This window comes from Gigantopelta aegis, chromosome 7 (genome assembly GCF_016097555.1).
Source record: "Gigantopelta aegis isolate Gae_Host chromosome 7, Gae_host_genome, whole genome shotgun sequence".
Lineage (NCBI taxonomy): Eukaryota > Metazoa > Mollusca > Gastropoda > Neomphalida > Peltospiridae > Gigantopelta > Gigantopelta aegis.
Genome location: NC_054705.1, coordinates 19703267 through 19724436, shown reverse-complemented (window position 1 = coordinate 19724436; position 21170 = coordinate 19703267). Strand labels below are relative to the sequence as shown.

The 21170-nt window shown below is 42.0% G+C and overlaps 1 protein-coding gene across 1 annotated transcript in view; it reads right to left on the bottom strand.

Annotated features, from left to right (window-relative positions):
• Positions 1-21170, bottom strand: part of LOC121376918 — a 51070-nt gene that overhangs the window by 11337 nt on the left and 18563 nt on the right. The window contains exons 5-9 of the mRNA XM_041504722.1: positions 20625-20750; positions 17244-17369; positions 12345-12556; positions 9631-9800; positions 7917-8062 (exon numbers count right to left, since the gene is read on the bottom strand). Coding sequence (XP_041360656.1) covers positions 7917-8062; positions 9631-9800; positions 12345-12556; positions 17244-17369; positions 20625-20750 — 780 coding nt within the window. The remainder of the gene's footprint in view (positions 1-7916; positions 8063-9630; positions 9801-12344; positions 12557-17243; positions 17370-20624; positions 20751-21170) is intronic.

The following is a 21170-nucleotide window of genomic DNA, read 5'->3' as shown; positions in this document are numbered from 1 at the left end:
TCAACAATGAATTTAAAACAGTATAAAGAACTGTGCAAAACATACAAATATCACAGATAGATATAGTTAAAACTTAGAATAAAAGTAAGTATCACGTAGAAACTGTAATATAAGTTCCGGATGGAATCGAAAGGATTCCATCACATTTCGTTGTTCAAATATATTTTTTCGAGTTTCTTTAAGATGGTTACACTCCACCATAATGTGGCGTATCGTTAGAAGACACTGACAGTGCTCACACACTGAGGTGGATAATCTTTCTTCAAGATAAATTAATGGGTCAAATACGTATGACCGATTCGAGCACGACAGAGGACTATTTCATCCTTCCTGTACTGCCTATTGGAGGACTGCCACTCTCCCAAGACTAGCTTGATAGCATGAAGCGTGTTCGCAACCGCACCGTCCCAATCATGTTGCCAAGTCGAAAAGATAAATTGGTTGATACTATGCTTAAAATCAGTATAAGGTACACCAAACTGGCATGAGGCAAATCCACAGCAGACTTGACAGCAGATTCTGCCTTTTCATTACCCCTCATGCCAACATGGCTGGGCACCCAACAAAATGCAATATCTGTATTGGCAATGGATAAAAAGACATCAACATCTCAGTTAAGGGATGGTCCAGCTTCATATTTCATAAAAGTTTGGAGACACGAAGTGAGTCGGTAAAACTAATAAAGTTGGATGCAATCGAATCCTTGATTTCTTCTAAGACTTTAGTGACTGCCCAAACTTCAGCACTGAAGATCGATGCCGAGTCAGGCAATCGCATGTACATTATTGTGTCTGATGGAAAAACTGTAGCACAATCCATATAATCCCCATCCCGTGATCCGTCTGTATAAACAGGAATGTAATCACGGTACCTGTCTTGAATTTCCATGAGAAATATTTTGTATACAAAAGCATCTGTACGATCTTTCTTCAGATGTGCAAGATCAAATACAATTTTAGGTGATGTAATACACCAAGGTGGTAAAATAAAATATGAAACAGTTTCCAAAGTGTCTGATAAATCAATGTTGGAAATCGCCCCCCAAAAAAAACGATTAATGTACGAATAGCATTTGGCATTGCATTAAACAACTTCACAAACACCGAATTTATGTGTAGGATGTTTCGGTAATGATTTAATGTTAATAGCATACTGCAGAGAAAGCTTTGCACGTCTAGCACCCAAACAAGGTTCGTGTGCATCAACATACAAGGTTTCTACAGGAGATGTTCTAAATGCACCAAGACAAAGCCTACGTCCCTGGTTGTGTATAGGATCTAGCATCTGCAAGTAAGACTTGCGTGCCGACCTGTTGACTTGTTTAAATAATACGTTAAAGCATTCTACATTAATATACAGATCGATCCCCGTCGGCGGACCCATGGGGTTATTTCTCGTTCCAACCAGTGCACCACAACTGGTGTATCAAAGGCCGGTATGTGGTATGTACTCTCCTGTCTGTGGGATGGTGCATATGGGCATTGCTGCTAATCGAAAAGGAGTAGCTAATGAAGTGGCGACAGCGGGTTTCCTCTCTAAAATAGTCTAAATTTCGTCAGGCCGTTGGAACAAGCAATTAATTATTTTAGAAGAAAGTCGATATTAGGATAGTAAAAATATTACGATGTCCAGACCCCGTGCTCATAAAACCTTTAGAGTCTAGACTCAAGACTCTAACATAGTCCGAGACGTTAAGGTCATGGTAACGTCATACACATTGTATGCGCGTGACGTCATTAAAGATTGAGTCTAGACTCGAAAGGTGTTATACGCACGGTCCCAGAAATGCATTGGTTATACAAGTATTCATAATTTAAGAATGACAATTTAGGGGATCAAAAATCCCATCGCCCGAAACCCGTGCCAAGTGGATTTTTTATGTCGGGCAAGTAATTATGTTAACTGCATATGCCCGATGACACGTGACTAATGCAACACTTAAAACTTATTTTCATTTTGTTACAAATCTCGGTAAATCCTTTGGAAAGAGTTTCAATTGTTTGAGCATTTACATAGCTCTAGGGAGAACTAACCCTAACCCTAAATGCTAGAACGATCGGAACTCTTGTTAATGCGTTAACACACCAAAGGTAGCAATATATACTCTTCAAAAAAAGAAACGCAAAAGGGTACAAATGGGTTATAACTCCGATTTTATGTTTCCTACCGGTTCATGCTTTGTGAATATAAGGTCATTGCATGTCCCAAACACATTCCCACGGTTACATTCGATAAAATGCAGCTACTGTACAATAAAGTTCCAAAATGTGAATATTCGCAAAAACGCAGCCACGTGCAAACCATGTCACCACTGCACGTGCGTTGTCTGCACGTGCAACATGAACACCGACAGTATAAAAGTGCAGGGTGTTCGCTTGCCTGGCCTCTGTATCTGGCCGACAGTTGACAATCCAGGACATGCCACGTCTCAGTGAACCGCAGAGAAACAATGCCATCGGCCGACTAGACGCAGGCGAATCCAGAACGGCCGTTGCCAGGGCATTCCATGTGTCCCCAAGCACCATCTCCAGACTGTGGGACCGTTACCAGCAACATGGATCAACACGTGACCTCCCTAGATCCGGTCGACCACGGGTCACTACCCCCGGGCAGGACCGCTACATCCGGGTACGCCACCTTCGGGAACGATTGACTACTGCCACCTCCACAGCCGCAGCAATACCAGGTTTGCGCAGGATATCCGACCAGACCGTACGGAACCGCCTACGTGAGGTAGGAATTCGTGCCAGACGTCCAGTTCGAGGTGTCATCTTAACACCACAAAACCGTCGACTCCGACTGCAGTGGTGCCAGATTCATCGACAATGGCCTCAACTGCGATGGAGACAGGTGTGGTTCAGTGACGAGTCCCGATTTCTGCTCCGACGTCATGATGGAAGATGTCGCGTGTATAGGCGTCGTGGTGAACGTTATGCGGCAAACTGCGTGCAGGAAGTGGACAGATTCGGCGGGGGTAGTGTCATGGTGTGGGCAGCCATCTCACACACTGGCAGAATTGACCTGGTCCACGTGCAGGGCAACCTGAATGCACAGGGCTACATTGACCAGATCCTCCGGCCACACATCGTTCCAGTTATGGCCAACGCCAACGCAGTGTTCCAACATGACAACGCCAGGCCTCACACAGCACGTCTCACAACGGCTTTCCTACAGAACAACAACATTAATGTCCTTCCTTGGCCATCGACATCACCGGATTTGAACCCAATTGAGCATCTATGGGACGAGTTGGACCGACGCCTCCGACAGCGACAACCACAGCCCCAGACCCTGCCCGAGCTGGCAGCAGCCTTGCAGGCCGAGTGGGCCACCATCCCCCGGGACGTCATCTGTACTCTGGTTGCTTCAATGGGCAGGCGGTGCCAGGCAGTTGTCAACACACGGGGAGGCCACACCCGGTATTGACTCCAGATGACCTTGACCTTGGTGGTGTGTCCTATCACTTACTCACAATGGACTAGAGTGAAACGTGAACAATCCTGCAACATTTGGTAATTATCGGACTCACCATTCAATAATTAAATCAATTCTCCAAATGTTACGACAATGTGGTTTTGCGTTTCTTCTTTTGAAGAGTATATAGTTAGCTCCCTTGTGTATCCAGCGCGCAAAGAGTTTGCTTGTTGGTTTGAAAGCTAATTATTTGGAATAGGAAGTAAATTCCCAAGCTTAGTGATAGACAAGGAGTTACTTTTGAAAATGACAATTGGTTTGCCACAGCAGTGCAAACGGTTTAGCAGTAATGAGGCTTGGTATTCATACACCGGGTCATTTTGGGTAATTTTCAAAGAAGCTGATTTTGTGAAAAATTGAATAGCTAAACCTTTATTCAAATGAGGGTTTTTGTGAGGTTTGATGAGCTAAGTTTTCATATATATATATATATATATATATATATATATCTGTCTATGTGTGTGTGTGTGTGTGTGTGTGTGTGTGTGTGTGTGTGTGTGTGTGTGTGTGTGTGTGTGATATCCGCTTGGGTGTGCTTTGTATTGTGTGAACATTGATAAAAATGCACCCAAAATCATGCAGTTAACTGGCCTCGGTGGCATCGTGGTTAGGATCCCAGTCGAGGCATGGGATTTTTAATCCAGATACCGACAAGGCGCAATGGGTAGGTGTAAACCACTTGCACCGACAAAGGCCATGGTCTGTGCTATCCTGCCTGTGGGAAGCGCAAATAAAAGATCCCTTGCTGCTAATCGGAAAGAGTACCCCATGAAGTGGCGACAGCGGGTTTCCTCTCAAAATCTGTGTGGTCCTTAACAATATGTCTGACGCCATATAACAGTAAATAAAATGTGTTGTGTGCGTCGTTAAATAAAACATTTCTTTCTTTCTTTTTTTTTCTTTATAATTATGACCTTTTTTGTAATGTCCTTGAGACTAAAAATACCTGTATCTTTCTTTACTTTTAAACCATAGGTGAATATTTAAGATGCCATGGGGTGGCATGCATAAATGTCACCTGAAGATTGACAAATAACTGTGGTCTGCTACCAAAATGGAAATTGTGTTGAAACGTTCGATAACAACTTAAAAAAAGTCGAAAAAAAATATATAAACTTAAAGAAAGGGACAATTATGGCATTTGGCCTGGTATGTATATTCAACGATATATAATGCATGTTATTGCTTAATATCAACAAGTATAATCGTATAGATAACGGTTAACGGTTAACGTATAGAACACGGTTAAATGTGACGGCTATTATAACTTAACTCCAAAAGAAACGCGAAAATTTTAAAATATTAAAAAACCCACATTTGAATAAACTATGTACAAATCGATTAAGTTGACCAATAGCCATCTTGTCAGCGTATCCAATTCCACATAACGCATGAAAAAAACGAGTACAGTGTGACGTCACGCACGTGCTGAAATTGACGACCAAAATCGATCTGGAATGCAAAACGGGTGGATCATGAAAGATGCGAATTGCACGTGAAACACTACCAGGCCTGGGTATAAAAGAAACGCCAGACAGCAATGTTCAACTCATTTTACGAGTAGCGATACAACGATGCCACGACTTAACGCTGATTCCAGACATAGAGCTTTGGGGAATTTGGAGGCCGGAATGGATGCCAGGCAGGTTGCACGTGCTTTCGGTGTCCATGTCTCGACAATCTACCGTCTCATAGACCGATTTCTACAGAACAACAACGTCGTCGACCGTCCACGTAGCGGCCGTCCCAGAGTGACGTCACAGCGCCAGGACCGTTACATCGTCCGAACTCACATGCGTGATCGGTTCGTACCAGCCACCATAACAGCCCGGCAGACAGTGGGAACCCACAACCGCCCCGTTTCCTACACCACGGTACGACGTCGTCTGATCGCCATCCATCTGAACTGTCGTCGACCGTACATTGGACAACGTCTCACACAGCGACACCGCCTTGCACGACACAACTGGGCTGATCTGCATCGACAGTGGCGGAACCGACAGTGGCAGAACATCGTCTTCTCCGACGAAAGCCGCTACTGCTTAGATAGGGCCGACGGTCGTATGAGGGTGTGGAGGCGTCGAGGTGAGCGCTTCACAGATGCGTGTGTTATGGAGAGGGACCGTTGGGGAGGGCCTTCCGTCATGCTGTGGGGTGCCATATCCTGGGGACGTCGTGTACAACCTGTCATCTTCGACAACAACGGCCGAGGACGCGGCAGGGGCGTCACAGCACAGCGCTACATCGACGAAGTGCTCACGCCTGTGGTGGTGCCTTTTTTCGCGGGTCACCGTCAGATGGTTTACCAGCACGACAACGCCAGGCCACACACGGCACGGGCCACCCAGGCATTCCTGGCACAGCACAACATCATCACAATGGACTGGCCAGCTTTAAGCCCGGATCTGAACCCCATCGAGCACTTGTGGGACGAGGTTCAGCGCATGATGAACCAACGCCCTGCTCCCGTGGTGACACAGCAGCAGCTCCGCCAGGCCGTCGTGGACACCTACAACAACGTGCCCAGGGCCTTCATCAGGAACCTCTTCCTCTCCATGGGTAGGAGGTGTGCGGCGGTCATGGCCAGCAATGGCGGACACACCCGCTATTAGTGGACATGTTTGAGTGGCATGTGACGCCATTGAAGAAGCGCCATGGCCTTGACATTTCAAATGACAATGCGACCTCGATTTTTAACATGTCAATAACATGAAATCTCATCTTTACGAATTGTTTTAAGTTTTTCATAGAAACGATTATTTTAAGAACTTTGGGACGTATTTCAATGAGTGCACTCAAAACCTCCAATCTACGTATTCGCGTTTCTTTTGGAGTTAAGTATATATATAATGGGCGCAGCCATTTTGTACCATCCCAGTGAATACGACCTCTGGCAAGCTGATTGTTATGTAATATCTAACGTGTCACGTCAGGAATTAGTCTTCGAACTGAAGAAGCAAAACATACCTGATTTTTGCGGATGCATCGTAATGTTCCATACTAATATCCATCCCAGTAAGCCAGCAATACGTATATATTATTTTTCAATACAAAATAAATTACCATTGTCAGAGTGTTGAAATAACTGTATTATGTTTTGTACATAAATTAATCCTCATACTGAAATAATAATCGAAGTGATTTCTTGGTTAATTGTTCTTTTCTTTCCGTGGCCTGTACCTGTGGTTCCTGATTGGCAGTTGTATATTTAAACAGTCCCCAGACACTGTGTCTAGACACAGGGTGGTATTGTGTGATAACCGCGCGGACACCCCTCAAATCGTAATGGACATTATCAGCCTTGAGTAATTCTGTGAAACCCTTGATTAAGTAGACTTTCCATACTAAAATCACAAAACTGACCAATTACGTAGTCCCAAAGAAAAGAAAATTATCACTTGGGTATCGCGAGTGGTCGTTTTCGCTCGAACGTCTTTACCAATAGGCCTAATAATATGATTTTTTAAAAGAGAAAAATGATGCAAATTGAAATATATTTAGTTAAATAGTTTATTTTACTAGCAAGTCATTTATGTTGTTTTACAAGTCGGGTTGATGAAAGCGAAGCGTCTTGTCGTAAATTAGAGCATTTGTTTACACTGTGCATACAGGGGTTGGACGGAGTTGACGTCACTTCGCCCCAAGCTATAGCACCGGACGTCACAAAACCGAAACAAAATGGCTGTCTCCAATTATCATGTTTTTTCATTAACTTTAAAATTACGCGTTTTTCATTTGTTGAAGTGTCATTATGTGTTGGTGGTCCGGGTATGCATCTTTCCAACACATAAGGCTCTTGATTGAGTTGACCCTCCCTTTAAAGAAAATTCTCTTCTTAAGCGTTTAAGGAGTTTTAGACTATTAACTACTAAGTTGCCCCCCCCCCCCCCCCCCAAACAAAAATTCCTAGCTACAGCGCTAAAAAGATGTTAACATTCCTTAAAACCTGATATTTTGAGGATATGTAACAAATATAATAATACATTCGTGTCCGTTAGATACCACTTAATTTACAACTCGTTTAAAAACGTATCCAACTCGCTTTCGCTCTTTAGATATATTTTAAAACAGGTCGTTGTAAGATAAATGGTATCTATCGGCCACTCAGGGGGCGGGACATAGCCCAGTGGTAAAGCGCTCGCTTGATGCGCGGTCGGTTTAGGATCGATCCCCGTCGGTCGCTCCATTGGGCTATTTCTTGTTCCAGCCGGTGCTCTACAACTGGTGTAACAAAGGTTGTGGTATGTACTATCCTGTCTGTGGGATGGTGCATATAAAAGATCCCTTGCTGCTAATCGGAAAGAGTAGCCCATGAAGTGGCGACAGCGGGTTTCCTCTCTCAAAATTTGTGTGGTCCTTAGCCATATGTCTGACGCCATATAACCGTAAATAAAATGTGTTGAGTGCGTCGTTAAATGAAGTATTTCTTTCTTTCTAATTACCTGTTGCCGGGTAGACATTCAACTCCAACGTCAGCATGGTACCGATTCTGATAGGGGTGCTTGTGGTGACCTCTTGTCCGTCTTTTAAAATTTTCAGCTTTAGGGGGTTCAAATCGCCCCCAGCCGTCACTCGAATAGCACCCTGCCTGGAAAAAGCAAGGTCACGGTATATTTTATGTATAAATGTGTTATTGTTGTTGTTTCGGTTGTGGGTTGGGGTTTTTTTGGGGTTTTTTTAAATAGAGTTTATTAACACCAGAAACAAATATGGAAGTGTTAGGTTTGGAGGCCCTGATATCACAACCTTACAGACGTGGTATAAGTTAATATAAACATAATATGTATGAATGAATGAATGAATGAATGAGTAAATGAATGAGTAAATGAGTGAGTGGGTGAGTGGGTGGGTGAGTGGGTGGGTGGGTGGGTGAGTGGGTGGGTGGGTGGGTGGGTGAGTGGGTGAGTGAGTGAATAAATGAATGTTTACTGACACCCCAGCACAAAAATACACAGAATATGAATACATAATATTATGGTACATTTCAACATTATAATTAACCATGGTTCTTTGGTTGGAAGTGACGAACTCCCCACGGAGATCATCTCTGCCAAGTTTCATGTTTCTATCATCATTTGAAAGATTCTCACAATTATCTGCTCTCCAAACAGTGCTGTTAATAGCTCACCCTGTTTTTGGGAGGGTGGCCTTACTTTGATCCCCGTATTTGCCACACCCACTACCAGAAGCCCGTTTATATCTCTACATGTATGTACAAAAGGTATTTACTATTATGTCTTATAATTATAGTACTATATAGTAGTTACCGTTATTGTTATAATATTTACCAACTTGCCAAAATTAATTGAATTGAATTGACTTCATTGGCACATCTACCGTCCTCGGTGGCGTCGTGGTAGGCCATCGGTCTACAGGCTGGTAGGTACTGGGTTCGGATCCCAGTCGAGACATAGGATTTTTAATCCAGATACCGACTCCAAACCCTGAGCGAGTGCTCCGCAAGGCTCAATGGGTAGGTGTAAACCACTTGCACCGACCAGTGATCCATAACTGGTTCAACAAAGGCCATGGTTTGTGCTATCCTGCCTGTGGGAAACGCAAATAAAAGATCCCTTGCTGCTAATCGGAAAGAGTAGCCCATGAAGTGGCGACAGTGGGTTTCCTCTCTCAAAATCTGTGTGGTCCTTAACCATATGTCTGACGCCATATAACCGTAAATAAAATGTGTTGAGTGCGTCGTTAAATAAAGCATTTCTTTCTTTTTTGGTATTAGTTACGTATTATATTTGTTATTATATAAAGCAGATACACTCCAATGCCGGGTCATATTGTGTGTGTAAATTGTGTGTTATTGTTGTTATTGCTGTTGTTCTTATGTTTTTGTTTTGGTTGGGGGGGGGGGGGGGGGGGGGGGATGCGGATCCTAGGCGAGACTCCTTTTTTAGGCACCGATCTAGATTTTTTAGCAGATCAAAAACTAATTATTCATAATAAGAAAGAAGAACGAAAAAAAACGTGTTGCGTTTACGGATAAGCACTGTAAAATGAACAAACCAAGTTTGTGAAGCGGTGCGCGTGTGTATAGGTGTGTGTTGGGGGCGGGGGTGACTTTAAAAACAAAACTGCATCCATGCCTGTCTTTAAATGTTGCGCCCCCTCCCTAAGAACACTTTGTATCCGCCCCTGGATACTCACTGGCCGTTTCCTCCTGTGGTTGCGGGGAGGACGGAGTTGAAGACGTTCTCGAAAGTGACGGTCTGGCTGGTGTCGTACGTACATAACCCCTCCACAACCTCGTCAACGGCGGACGTGTAGTCAGGGTGATACTGGACGTAGATGATCCGAGACCTATGAATCTTTCCGTTCTGAAATGAGTCAGTCAGTCAGTCAATCAATCAATAAGTCAAACAATCAATAAATTAATCTATCAGTCATCGGTCAGTTGGTCGATCGGTCAGTCACTCACTCAATCAATCACTCAAGTATTCAATGCCTCAGCCAGCCAACCACATACTAACTCACGTACTCATTCAGCCAACCAACCAACCACGTACTAACTCACGTACTCACTCAGCCAGACAGACAACCAACCAACCAACCACCCACGTACTACTCACTCACGTACTCACTCAGCCACCCCAGAGAGACACGTACTCACTAAATCCCAGCCAGCCAGCCAGCCAGCCAACCACCAGTCAACCAATCAGCCAGCCAGTCAACCAGCTCACACTCACTCAACAACCAGCCAGCCAGCCAGTCAGCCAACCAGCCAGCCAGTCAGCCAACCAGCCAGTCAGCCAGCCAAACAGCCTGTCAGCCAGCCAACCAGCCAATCATTTTGAAACCTTCTTACAGCCACTGAAGGTTCAAGTATATGTATGCTGGACACTCACCTACCTACCCCCCCCCCCCCCCCCCACACACACACACCTCGAGTGGCCCACGGCGTTTGTCCAAGTTATGGAGGACGTTAAGAAGAGATAGGCTATGGTTGACTTTGTAATTTTAAAAGTACAAATAAATGGGAGGAAAAGAAGCCATTGTGCTAATGGGAATAATATCAGATTATATTAAGTAAATTTAAAATTAATGCCAAAGACCTTGAAAATTAAAATCTTTTACCATATTGATCCGGTCTTTCACACTTTGCTTTTCTATTAACGCCCGGTTTGTAGTAAACGACCCATTTTGTAATATGTACCCATTTTGTAATATGTACCCATTTTGTAATAAAACTAGGTGCCTGCTATGTAATAACATGGGGGTCGATCCTAGACTGACCGCGTACCAAGCAGTCGTTTTTACCACTGGGCTATGTTCTGCCCGGTCTAACTAGGAGAGACACACCCATCATAATCGAACCCCTGAAGTGTGTCAAAACTTCATGTGTGTGGTCTTAAGGTGACGCCACACGTTACGAGTGCTTTATACGAGAGAATAGGCTATTACAATCAGCTATTCGTGTACGATCAACTCGTACCGTGTGACGTCGACTTTAGACGTACATCTCCACTGAACCTAAAGGGCTTGCTACACGATACGATAGAATCGGACCGAGTCTTTCGTGTGAGTCAATCGGAACGATTGAATCGAATGTGTTGCCACACGGTACTTGTCAATCGTATGAAACGTGACGTCATTGAAAAACATCATTGCTGTCACCATGTTAAACAATGTCGTGTATTGTAACGTTTCTGTATTTATATAAATGACTCGACACATCCCACAAAGAGTTGTGCCCCTGATACAACTCTATGAGCTGTTGGGTCTGTGCTGACGACAAGGTTGTAGCGAAGTAAATTGACCAATCAGCGTCGTGTTGCTCACGAAGATAGTGCTTTTACAATGCACCCCATTTTTTAATATAATAATTTATGAGTTTGAAAATAGGTACGAAACTGGGTCTTTGACAGGAATTGCACCTACATTTAGGGTGCGCAATTGTGTTAAATGAGATCTCACTTTCCATGAGTGATTTGTACATACCGAGTATGAATACACGGTTGGGGTGGAGTGACTTCCTAGCAGCCGTGAATGGCAAACTGGGGGTGCCTCCAAAAATTAAAGATTATATCCAGATTTAGGTTGGCAACACTTAGTTCAGATATTCTTGTTGCACAAAACAAGGACTGGCTATCATCACTATATGTGTGGTTCACCTGGGGAAATTCTCTTTTTCTATTTTTTTTTTTTTTTTTAATTTATGTTAATATGGTGGACAGTGTGTTACGATTTACTTCGCTGCTACCACAAGCGAACAGAGTTTTCCGCCATTACACTCAGAACGTCGAGGTTATCTGTGCCGACGTCTGGTCAACGTCGCCAAACATCCGATTCAATCGTATGAAAAAAGAATAGGTTCTAAACTTCGACTCTGGCCGATTCAGTCGTATGACATGCCACACGTTACGATTTGCTTGTTGGCGTAGCAAACCGAGTCACTCGTATCGTGTAGCAGGACCGTAACGCTTTACCCTCTCTTGACTTTTAAAACAAATATCCCCATTGCCACAGATTGGACATGAACACAGTACCTACTGGTCAATCGTGTAATGTCTAAAGCCGGACTCACACGGTGCGAATTTGGTGTAATACGTCTATTAATCATCGGCTATTGGATGTCAAACATTTGGTAATTCTGTTTCGTAGTCATCAGAGAAAACCCGCTACATTTTGTTTTCTAATGCATTTTGTTTTCAAGGTATTTGTTTTCGTTTTCCCACAAAAGCATCACTAGGCCTCTGATCTGGTTATAGAAAAAACCCTATCAGGCGCTTTACCGAGCTGGTTCCACGCAGACAGGAAGCGAGCATCACCACTCAGTTATGGCCTCAGAGAACTAGCTCTTGAGTAACTTCAGACACGTAGTCGTCTCATAATGCCTACTGTTAACACGTAGACCCACTCACCCCTGATTTCGACACGGCGTTCCCGCAGTTGGTATCTGTGTGCGGTATCACACGAGCCAGGCCAGACGTGTAGTCTGCGGGTAACCCGGTCAGAGTGCCCACGTCCTGGAACAAGCACGTGCTGTCGTGTCCGTTCACGTAGATCAGGCCTTGGAACGAGCCAATCGGAACGATGTTGATCGACATGGCGGCCGAATCACATTTCGCCTTGTCTAAAAAAAAAAAAATAAATAATAATAACGATTAATAATAATAATAATTACTATTATTATTATTATTATTATTATTATTATTACTATTATAAATACTAATAACAACAATAATGAATAACGTATAATAACAGTAATGAATAATAATAATAATTAATGCTACTACTACTACTACTACTACTACTACTACTACTACTACTACTAATAATAATAATAATAACAGTAATACTAACAGCAACAACAACAACAATAATAAATAAATAAATAAATAAATAAATAAATAAATAAATAGATACATAAATAGATAAATAGATAAATAGATAGATAAATAAATACATTAAAGAAACAACCCAGTTCAAAGCGGATTTCTAGTGTTTCGTAAAATAATATACCGACAGAATGAATCATGATCTACAAACTAGTGGCATGAATATTCATAAGTATATGTGCCAATGAAAGAAAGAAAGAAATGTTTTATTTAACGACGCACTCAACACATTTTATTTACGGTTTTATGGCGTCAGACATATGGTTACGGATCACACAGATTGTGAGAGGAAACCCGCTGTCGCCACTACATGGGCTACTCTTCCGATTAGCAGCAAGGGATCTTTTATTTGCGCTTCCCACTGGGAGGATAGCACAAACCATGGCCTTTGTTGAACCAGTTATGGATCACTGGTCGGTGCAAGTGGTTTAACCAATGAGCCTTGCGGAGCACTCCTAGTAACATGATAAACGCCAAAATTGTCATGCTAGTAAGGTAAGTGTTATCAGGCAGTGACGTAATAACACTTCGAATTATCAGGTAGAGGTTATCAGGTCAATGGGAAGCATGGTTGTATGATAAATATACTAAAAGACAAACGTTATTGTGACATGCATTGTTTGGAGTAGGACATTTTTGAATGGATTTATGTATGTAAACCAAAGAAAATGTGCATGAAACAGCTCGAAGAAATGCAACCAAGCAGTTGTTACAGCGATTGCATGCTTTGTGCAAGGAACATGCAATATTCGGGAGATATCCTGTCCAGTGTTCACCATAAAAGACAGGCATTCAGTCGCAAATCATTGCCACTCTGTGCAGCCTTCAGAAGTCTAGAAGTCAGAAAAACATCATTAGTGACCTGTTTTATGCAATTTCGTCATGCCACGCCTCAGTGAAATTGACAGATGACGAGTCATAGGGATGCTTGAATCTGGGACCTCGCAGCGTGACGTCGCTAGGTCAATTCAACGTCCACAGAAACACCATATGGCACTTATGGCAACGATATCAACAAAACAACCAAGTCAAGGACCGTCCCCGTAGCGGTTGACCACCCGTGACAACCCCTCGCCAAGACACATGGATCCGAACCACGCATATGCGAATCAGGTTCCCGCCAGCAACTCTCGCAGCCCGTACCATCCCTGGTAACAGAGGTATATCAGCGAAGACAGTCCGACGACGTCTACCCATCTACGGCATCCGTGCAAGACGCCTAGCCAGAAGGCCAATCCTGACGCCAGAACACTGATGTCGACGTCTCCAGTGGTGCAGACAACACCTGCGATGGACAGCACGTGACTGGAGACGTGTCCTCTTCACTGATGAATCCCGTTTCCTTCTCCACTGATCTGACGGCAGGACACATGTCTACAGACGTCAAGGTGAACGTTACATCACGTCATGTGTTCTTGAAGGGGATCGTTTTGGAGGTGATGGCGGTATGATATGGGATGGAATTACAGCCTCAGGTCGGACCCAGATGATTGTGATTGAAGGCAATTTGAATGCTGTGACGTACAGAGATGACATTTTGCAAACAACTGTTACCGTTTTTGCAACAGAATGGCCCCGGGATGACATTACAACACGATAACGCCAGACCATATATTGCTAGAGTTGTGCAGCAGTATCTGATTGAGAACAATGTTAATGTGCTACACTGGCCTGCCAGGTCCCCGGATTTGTAAACAATCGAAAATGTATGGGATGTAATGGATCGACGCTTGCGACGTCTTCCCAATCCTCCAACATCACCGTAGGAAGTAAGACAGATCCTTCCTCAAATCTGGAATGGCATTCCCAGGAACTTTCTCCAGCGTTTAGTGGCCTCAATGAGACGACGGTGCCAGACTTGTATGAGTGCTCAAGGTGGACACACTCGCTACTGACTGTGTGAACTTCGCTCTGGTGCCCCCTCTAGTGATGTGGTTCATTTGCATATGGCAGGTGCGCCCTTTTCATGGACTATTGCTCGTTTCCATACCTTCGGACATTTCTCTTTCCATGTTATAAGGTTTCATACACGGCAGTAAAAACTTATCATCAATTATGTTTGTCTTTTGTGTGTCACAATAACTGTTGCCTTTTAGTAAAATTGTACGCTTAGCTGTGCAGCATAAAGAAATTTACAGATATTTTTAGTAACTTCGCTGCTAGGGTTGCGTAATAATTGGATAAGTTTGAAAACTGAAGGGTTAATATAATAATATTTCTTAATGTTTTTCACAAGTAAATCAATAAACAATGGACAAACGAGTATGAAGTGGAATTCACCCACCAGCTCTCTTATGCTACATAATGAACATATGCGATCACTTTTTTCCAGGCCAGAATATCTTCCAGTTTCAACATTTAAAGAGTGAGAGTGTGTTCGATATTTGGGTAGAATACATCTATATTTGGCTAATATAGGTTTCTGTAAATATGGCTGAAGTTGAAAGATATCCGTGATATGTTTGTATAGTATACATTTTGACGAGTTATTAAGTACAGCAGCAGTGGTTTGTATAAAGTTGTTTTGAAAGCGTTGTTTAAATTGTTATAGAAAAGCATTTTCATTTGTGAAATACTGAGCTTCCCAAGTGAAACGATTCTACAAATAAATCAATTATTTGATTGCAATATCGGTATACTATTTACATTTATATACAGAAATTAATCCCTTTTTTTTATCGTGGGGCTACATCCCGTTCCCTGCATAAAATAAAATTATATAAATTTATTCTCGTCCCAACCAATGAACCACAACTGGTGAAAGGCTGTCCTGTGTTGTTTCCTATCGGGGGGTAGGGGGGGGGGGGGGGGGGGGGGGTTGGGGTGCATATAAAAGAAAACCTTGCTGCTGATGGTAAAATGTAGCTGGCTTCCTCTGTTGACTACTAGTCATAATTTGACTACTAGTCATAATTTACCAAATATCTGACATCCAATAGCTGATGATTAATATTTCAATGTGCTACAGAGGTGTCGTTAAACAAAACAAACTTTAACTTAACCGTGTATATAGTCAGGGGCCCATTTCACTGAACATCGTAAGTTTGCGTCTGCAGCTCCACGCGGTAAGACGTGTTTGTTTCGCTTGGGCACACACTGCACGTGCTTTCGTGTGCTCGACTTGGGGGGTCCTTCATTTCGTTGTTTTTGTCAGCGAAATGAAGTTTTCTACTGGGATGTATGCGGCCATTGGAACTGATTGAACGCTGGAACGCTTCTCGTTTCGACAGCCTGCACCACCAGGTTGGATTCTTTTTAGCGAGATTCCTTGCCTCCACGTCATTTCTCCGTCTGACTGTCGGACTTGTTTTTTCCGTGACTCGTATGACGGCCATTCTGCAGAACGCCACGGTTGTTCGCGTTTAGTCTCTACATGTCCGAGCCTGTCCTAGCAGCACTGGAAGATTGACCGCCCCACTCTAAGAAGAGATAGGAAGCGGGGTCGGCCCCATCTACTCTTTTTCTAGACTTTACCTTGCTTTATAGTGATACCATCTCGTATCCTCCGGAGTCGGGCCCGTCCGCACCACTATACCAACCCATGACGACTGGACTATACCCTATAGTGATACCATCTCGATATCCTCCGGAGTCGGGCCCGTCCGCACCACTATACCAACCCATGACGACTGGACTATACCCTAGTCTGATACGCTCTCTCGTTCAGACGGGATCTCAAGATCTGCATTCTCAGATCGGACTTTAAACTTTTTAGATCTGCGTTTTTTATGTCGAAATTACTTCTTCTTTTTTTAAATATTATTAAATAGTCCGATCCTCTCTTCCTCTTTATTTAATATTGGACTGTCCTTCTAAAATGCTCCAAATTAGTTATAAATATTCGGCCGAGCAGTCAATTCTTTTTTATTTTTAGTTTTGGCTTGTAACCTTTTTATTTTCGCGTTCAATACCTAAACTTCTTTACTACATTGTCGAAATTACTTTCATCACACGCAATACCTAGTTTTTATATTATTAAATGAGTCGAACTAACTTCTTCTTTTTTAAACTAGTTTAAATAGTTACCTAGTTCAATCATCTCTACCCCTAGTCAACATCCGCACTTCCTAATTTTGGACTAGTTTCAGGCACTAACCTTCTAAAATCACACTTACCTAGCTTCAAAATTATATAAATATTCGCCGAGCAGTCAATTCTTTTTTATTTTTGGGCTTGTAACCTAGTTTTTTAAACTTTTTTATTTATATCATTAACTTCTTTACTACTTGCTATTTTCAAAATTCATGCACCTAGCAGTTCAACCCCCCCCCCCCCCTTTTCCATCCCCTTTATGAAATTGGACCCAACCGTCATTGTTAATCTTCAATGAAAAATTTACTAGTTCAACATCACCCTTACTTTTAACTTTTGAAGGCGACGTTACCTATTAAAAGCATCCAATCCATCAGTGAATCTACTTACATCGAACGGTGTCACACACACCCTCATCGAGATGTTCGGCGTCGCAGTAGCATCTTGAAGTAGCGCCGTCCGCGGCGCACTGGCCCGAAACACAGGCCGGGTTACAATTGCCAGAATTAACAGTGGCTGCAAATACAACGATACATACCAGTACATACATGAAGTATATTAAACTAATTACACAGAGAAAAACAGACAGGCAGACAGACAGAGATGTTTAACATCGCACTTACCTAGTTCAACATCGCACTTACCTAGTTCAACACCACACTTACAAAGTTAAACATTCCACTTACTTAGTTCAACATCGCACATACCTACTTCAACATCACACTTAACTAGTTTAACATCGCACTTACTTAGTTCAACATCGCACATACCTATTTCAACATCACACTTAACTAGTTTAACATCGCACTTACTTAGTTCAACATCGCACATACCTAGTTCAACATCACGCTTAACTAGTTTAACGTCGCACTTACTTAGTTCAACATCGCACATACCTAGTTCAACATCACACTTAGCTAGTTTAACATCACACTTACTTAGTTCAACATCGCACATACCTAGTTCAACATCACACTTAACTAGTTTAACATCGCACTTACCTAGTTCAACATCGTATTTACTTAGTTCAACATCGCACTTACCCAGTTCAACATCACACGTACCTAGTTCAACACCGCACTAACCTAGTTCAATATCGCACTAAACTAGTTCAATATCGCACTAACCTAGTTCAATATCACACTTACCTAGTTCAGTATCACACTTACCTAGTTCAAAATCACACTTATCTAGTTCAACACCACACTTGCCTAATTCAACATCGCACTTACCTAGTTCAACACCATACTAACCTTGTTAAACATCGCACATACCTAGTTCAACATCACACTTAACTAGTTTAACATCACACTTACTTAGTTCAACATCGCACATACCTAGTTCAACATCACACTTAACTAGTTTAACATCGCACTTACCTAGTTCAACATCGTATTTACTTAGTTCAACATCGCACTTACCCAGTTCAACATCACACGTACCTAGTTCAACACCGCACTAACCTAGTTCAATATCGCACTAAACTAGTTCAATATCGCACTAACCTAGTTCAATATCACACTTACCTAGTTCAGTATCACACTTACCTAGTTCAAAATCACACTTATCTAGTTCAACACCACACTTGCCTAATTCAACATCGCACTTACCTAGTTCAACACCATACTAACCTTGTTAAACATCGCACTTACCTAGTTCAACATCGCACTTACCTAGTTCAACATCACACTTACTTAGTTCAACATCGCACTTACCTAGTTCAACATCACACTTACTTTGTTCAACATCGCACTTACCTAGTTCAATATCACACTTACTTACTTCAACATCGCACTTACCTAGTTCAATATCACACTTAACTAGTTTAACATCGCACTTACTTAGTTCAACATCGCAAATACCTAGTTCAACATCACACTTAACTAGTTTAACATCACACTTACTTAGTTCAACATCGCACATACCTAGTTCAACATCACACTTAACTAGTTTAACATCGCACTTACCTAGTTCAACATCGTATTTACCTAGTTCAACATCGCACTTACCTAGTTCAACATCACACGTACCTAGTTCAACACCGCACTAACCTAGTTCAATATCGCACTAAACTAGTTCAACATCACACTTACCTAGTTCAGTATCACACTTACCTAGTTCAACATCGCACTTACCTAGTTCAACATCACACGTACCTACTTCAACACCGCACTAACCTAGTTCAATATCGCACTAAACTAGTTCAATATCGCACTAACCTAGTTCAATATCACACTTACCTAGTTCAGTATCACACTTACCTAGTTCAAAACCACACTTCTCTAGTTCAACACCACACTTGCCTAATTCAACATCGCACTACCTAGTTCAACACCATACTAACCTTGTTAAACATCGCACTTACCTAGTTCAACATCGCACTTACCTAGTTCAACATCACACTTACTTAGTTCAACATTGCACTTACCTAGTTCAACATCACACGTACTTTGTTCAACATCGCACTTACCTAGTTCAATATCACGCTTACTTACTTCAACATCGCACTTACCTAGTTCAATATCACACTTACTTAGTTCAACATCGCACTTACCTAGTTCAATATCACACTTACTTAGTTCAACATCGCACTTACCTAGTTCAACATCACACTTACTTAGTGCAACATCGCACTTACCTAGTTCAACATCACACTTACCTAGTTAAACGTCGCACTTTCCTAGTTCAACACCACACTTACCTAGTTAAACATTCCACTTACTTAGTTCAACATCCCACTTGCCTAGTTAAACATCGCATTTACCTAAATCAACATCGCTCTTACCTAGTTCAAAATCCCACTTACCTAGTTCAACATCACACTCACCTAGTTCAACATCACACTTACCTAGTTCATCAGCACACTTACTAATTCAACATTGCACTTACCTAGTTCAAAATCCCACTTACCTAGTTCAACATCACACTCATCTAGTTCAACATCGCACTTACCTCGTTCAATATCACACTTATCTAGTTCAACATCACACTTACCTAGTTCAACATCACACTTACCTAGTTCAACATCACACTTACCTAATTCAATATCACACTTCCCTAGTTCAACACCAGACTTATCTAGTTCAATATCGCACTTACCAAGTTCAATACTACACTTACCAAGTTCAATATCGCAATTACCAAGTTCAATATCTCACTTACCAAGTTCAATATCACACTTACATAGTTCAATATCACACTTACCTAGTTCAATATCACACTTACGTAGTTCAATATCGCACTTACCTAGTTCTATATCACACTTACATAGTTCAACATCGCACTTACCTAGTTCAACATCGCACTTACCTAGTTCAATATCGCACTTCTCTAGTTCTATATCACACTTACCTAGATAAATATCGCGCTTACCTAGTTCAACATCACACTTACCTAGTTCAACATCGCACTTACCTAGTTCAACATCGCACTTACATAGTTCAACATCGCACTTACATAGTTCAAGATCGCACTTACCTAGTTCAAGATCGCACTTACCTAGTTCAATATCGCACTTACCTAGTTCAATATCGCACTTACATAGTTCAACATCGCACTTACCTAGATCAATATCGCGCTTACCTAGTTCAATATCACACTTACCTAGATCAACATCACACTTACCTAGTTCAACATCGCACTTACCTAGTTCAACATCGCACTTACCTAGTTCAATATCACACTTACCTAGTTCAACATCACACTCATCGAGTTCAACATCGTACTTACCAAGTTCAATATCGCACTTATCTGGTTCAATATCACACTTACATTTGTCGATATCGCACTTGTATCCTTCATATTTCGCCGGACACTGGCAGACACCCTGTGAGTCGCAGCTGGCGTTGTTCTGACAAAGATTTTGTCCCCGCCGACGACAGTCAAAAGTACCCGAACCTAAAACAAACGTAAAGTAGAGATACAACAGAGTTGTGAGATAAGTGGTGTTTAACGGGACATTCCTGAGTTTGCTGCAGTATTTAAGATGTTATCGACTAACAGAGACTTTTTAACGATTGTAATTACATATCAAATACATTTTTCTGCATAATATATTAGTGGCTGTATATTAAACATGTTTCTGATCGTTTTAATATTTGTACTAGGTTACATTTCATTATATACTGAACAAAAAAAGAAACTTCCGATTTGTACATATAGTATTTGTTGTGTTAAAGAATTCATTGTGTAATGAAATTATATAGGTAGTATTAGCCTTGAGCTGTATTATCAGGATTCATGAATTTTATCGATTATTTTTGCACTGTTAATCGTCGACAACGTGAAATTCAATTTGCACGTGCATGCATGGTTCGA